Below are 3,398 nucleotides of genomic sequence, written 5' to 3'. Positions count from 1 at the left end.
TGGCCTCCCCCCCCCCTTATAAAACCACGCCTGCGACGGAGCGGTTCAGGAGATCAATGTGGGTCACTCCACCAGAACGCGTATATGTAGAAGAGCCGGACGCAGGCAAACCCCCAACCTCCGCAAATCCCCGGGTTGCGAAATCACCAGAGTTTGTGCTCGGTTGCGGCCCATCCAAGGGCAAATGATACTGAGCTGTACTAAATCAAGTGCCCGCTTTGGTCGCGAATTGTTGTGAACTTCGACGAGAATTTCGTTGAACTTCAGCTTCAACCGACGAATTTCGATTTTCGCTGTATTCGCTTGTCGGCCCCCAATTCCCCTTTGGCTCGTCATCCCTAAACGTATGGAAATGAGGCGCTCAACCATTCCCTTTCTTATTCATTCATGCTATCGGACGCGGTACTGACTAACTCTCCCCCGAGCTCTCCCGCCAGCATGGACCAGCAGCGCCAGCGCTGTATCGGGGGGCTGTGTCGGGGGCTGTGTCGGGGGCTGTGTCGCGGGCTGTGTCGGGCTCTGTGTCGGGCTGTTTCGGGCTGTGTCGGGCTGTGCCGGGCAGTGTCAGGCTGTGTCAGGCTGTGTCGGGCTGTGCCGGCCTGTGTCGGGCTGTTTCGGGCTGTGTCGGGCTGTGTCGGGCTGTGCCGGCCTGTGTCGGCCTGTGTCGCGCTGTGTCGGGCTGTGTCGGGCAGTGTCGGGCAGTGTCGGGCAGTGTCGGGCTATGTCGGGCAGTGTCGGGCAGTGTCGGGCAGTGTCGGGCTGTGCCGGTCTGTGTCGGGCAGTGTCGGGCTGTGTCGGGCTGTGCCGGCCTGTGTCGGGCTGTGTCGGGCTGTGCCGGCCTGTGTCGGGCTGTGTCGGGCTGTGCCGGCCTGTGTCGGGCTGTGTCGGGCTGTGGTGGGCTCTGGCGCTACCGCCTAATTAAGTTTTGGATTATCTTGAATGCCGCATGGCGTGGCGGCGCTTAGTCTCAGTCCGACGAGACACGCCCGCCGGAAGGATTCATAACTGAAACCACTACGAGTCTACGGGGGGCGGGGCCGGGGCACCACGCTGCTGGCTGGGAGTGCTGCGTGGGGAAGCCGACAAAAAATGTAACGTGACGTCGTAACTGTAGTGAGAAAAACAAAGTGACATTTACTTTTTCACGCGTGCCACGACACGACGACAAACGTAGGAAGGAAATGCAGCTCCGTGGCGCCAACACGCGGAGGGAATGCGAACTATACACGGAGAGAGGGAGAGAAGGTGAGGAGAGCGAGAGAGAGAAGGGGATGGAAGGGACCACCGGGGTGGGTGGCGGCGGGCGGAAATTTAATATTGACTTGCGGCTGGCGCGCTGGCGTGAGGCCGGAGGGGGAGGGAGGCGGCTGCGCCCCCGGAGGCCTGCTCAGCACTACGCAGGCGCGGCTGAGCGGCCGCCCATTGGCCGGGGCGGGTCGGGGGCGGCGGGGGCTCCCAGGCCCCGCGAGGGGTGCTCGGAGTCCCCTCTCGGATGCTCGTATATCCTCCACCCTCTTCCCTATCTCCATATACCGCCCCTCCCCCGTTCTTCCACTCTCTCTCTCTTTCTTGCTCCGCGATGACCTTCGACTTTTCCGATGAATCGATCCGATTGTAATACTCCAAACAATAAAGCGATGGCCTTTAATGTGGACTCAATGGAGCCAGCAGCCAGCACTGTGCCGCCCCTCTGGCCAGGCCAAATTAACGAAGATAGCCGTTTTGGATGAAAACTTTTAGTAATAAAAATAATAATAACAAAAATGAATAATACTGCGGTCTCATCGCCTCTCCAGCGCCACGAGGTAGCCGCCCTGCGCGCCGAGGACGATTTCGATCTTGAGTTGCAGCCGGTAGTCGTCGCTCGGAGGCAGGATGCGGAAGGAGCGCACCAACCGCGCCAGGACCGTTTTCATCTCCATCATGGCAAAGCGCTGACCTGTGAGACAGCACTCTCATTTCAACTACAGCTGTATATGTATCGATTTTCGCCTCTTAAAAATGTGAAAGGAACGCGATAACTGTTACGGTGGTATCAATTGAACGACTGCTTCAGGTACGAAAAATTTAAATCTTTTATGGGTCTCCATGAAGTAGTTGGTTAACGTACCTATGCAGTTACGCTGCGAGGCGGAGAAGGGCAGGTACCCGAAGCGGTGCGCTGGCCCGCCCTCCAGGAAGCGGTCCGGGTCGAACTCCAGCGGGCGGGGAAACACGGCGGGGTTGCGGTGCAGGTGGAAGATGTCGATGCCCACTTGGGAGCCGACGGGGATGGTGTAGCCACCTGCGCACGCCCGTGGCCACCAAGTTTGTTGACGGTAAAAGTACTGCCTCCAACCGGAACGCAACCAGCTCACAAGAAGAGTTATGCCACAAGTTAGGACTTTACGCACTCGGCAAGTCGAACTCCTGCTTGCAGTCTCTCACGATCACGGGCACGCTGGGGTACAGCCGCAGCACCTCCTTGATGACGCACTCGAGGTACTTGAGATCGTTGAGGTGCTGCGCGGTGACGGGGCCGCTGTCGCCCACCACGTCGCGCACCTCCTGGAACACCCGCTCTTGCACGCCCCGGTGCAGCGAGAGCAGGTGCAAGGTGAAGCAGAGCGCCGTCATGGTCGTGTCATGACCCTGCAGGGTGCAGGTTTTAGGAAGAAATTAACGGCCAAAAATTAAAATTTCTAGTGGCAGGGGCGGTGCACCGGTGCACTGCATCGCGCTACCCGCACACTCACGGCAAACATGAACGTGCTGACTTCGTCCGTGATATCCTCGTCGGTGATGCCGCGGCCGCGCAGGGTCAGCATGTGGTCCAGCAGCACGGCCCTCTGCTTGAGCCCGATGTCGTCCTCTTCCTCGGGCTGGCTGCTGCTGACGCTGGAGGCCACCTCGGAAGTCCTCTGGTCGATCACCTAAACGGCGGGGCGAGGGCAGAATGTGCATTTACTATGGGGAGGAAAATGATGCACCGTAAGGAGGGTCATGATGACAACCATTGAGGCTCATTACCTTGGTGGTCATGCCCCGCAGCACCCCGGTGGCCTCGCTCAGGCTCTTCCCTGTGGCGGTGAGCGCCAGGAGGGTGTCGGACCGCAGCCAGGGGAACACCTGGCGCACGAGGAAGCAGCGGCAGGCCCTGGGGGAGGCGCGGGCACGCCCGGGTGAGCTAGGTGCGTACAAAGGAGATACACCGGGGAATATGTGCCTCGGGGACTCACGTCTTTACGGCGCGCACGTACTCCGAGTCCTCCTGTGTCTGGGCGTGGATCTGGACGCCCATGGAAGTCTCTGCGCAACAGACAGAGAAAGATCACCCAGGAGGGTGGGAGAGGGGGAGAGGGAGCGAGAGAGAGAGGGAGAGAGAGAGAGAGAGAGAGCGAGACGGAGAGAGAGGGGGG

At 59.8% G+C, this 3,398-nt stretch overlaps 1 protein-coding gene across 1 annotated transcript in view; it reads right to left on the bottom strand.

The window, feature by feature from the left end:
- Positions 1–1,720: 1,720 nt before the first annotated feature.
- Positions 1,721–3,398, bottom strand: part of LOC113207508 (cytochrome P450 4C1) — a 19,042-nt gene continuing 17,364 nt past the window's right edge. Inside the window, exons 6-11 of the mRNA XM_026424112.2 lie at positions 3,219–3,288; positions 3,010–3,136; positions 2,736–2,912; positions 2,394–2,631; positions 2,111–2,284; positions 1,721–1,939 (exon numbers count right to left, since the gene is read on the bottom strand). Of these exons, the coding sequence (XP_026279897.1) occupies positions 1,782–1,939; positions 2,111–2,284; positions 2,394–2,631; positions 2,736–2,912; positions 3,010–3,136; positions 3,219–3,288 (944 nt within the window). The 3' untranslated portion in view covers positions 1,721–1,781. The remainder of the gene's footprint in view (positions 1,940–2,110; positions 2,285–2,393; positions 2,632–2,735; positions 2,913–3,009; positions 3,137–3,218; positions 3,289–3,398) is intronic.

This window comes from Frankliniella occidentalis, unplaced genomic scaffold, assembly GCF_000697945.3.
Source record: "Frankliniella occidentalis isolate FOCC.00 unplaced genomic scaffold, Focc_3.1 Scaffold28, whole genome shotgun sequence".
Lineage (NCBI taxonomy): Eukaryota > Metazoa > Arthropoda > Insecta > Thysanoptera > Thripidae > Frankliniella > Frankliniella occidentalis.
The sequence above is the reverse complement of the archived record's forward strand: the minus strand, read 5'-3'. Positions and strand labels throughout refer to the sequence as shown.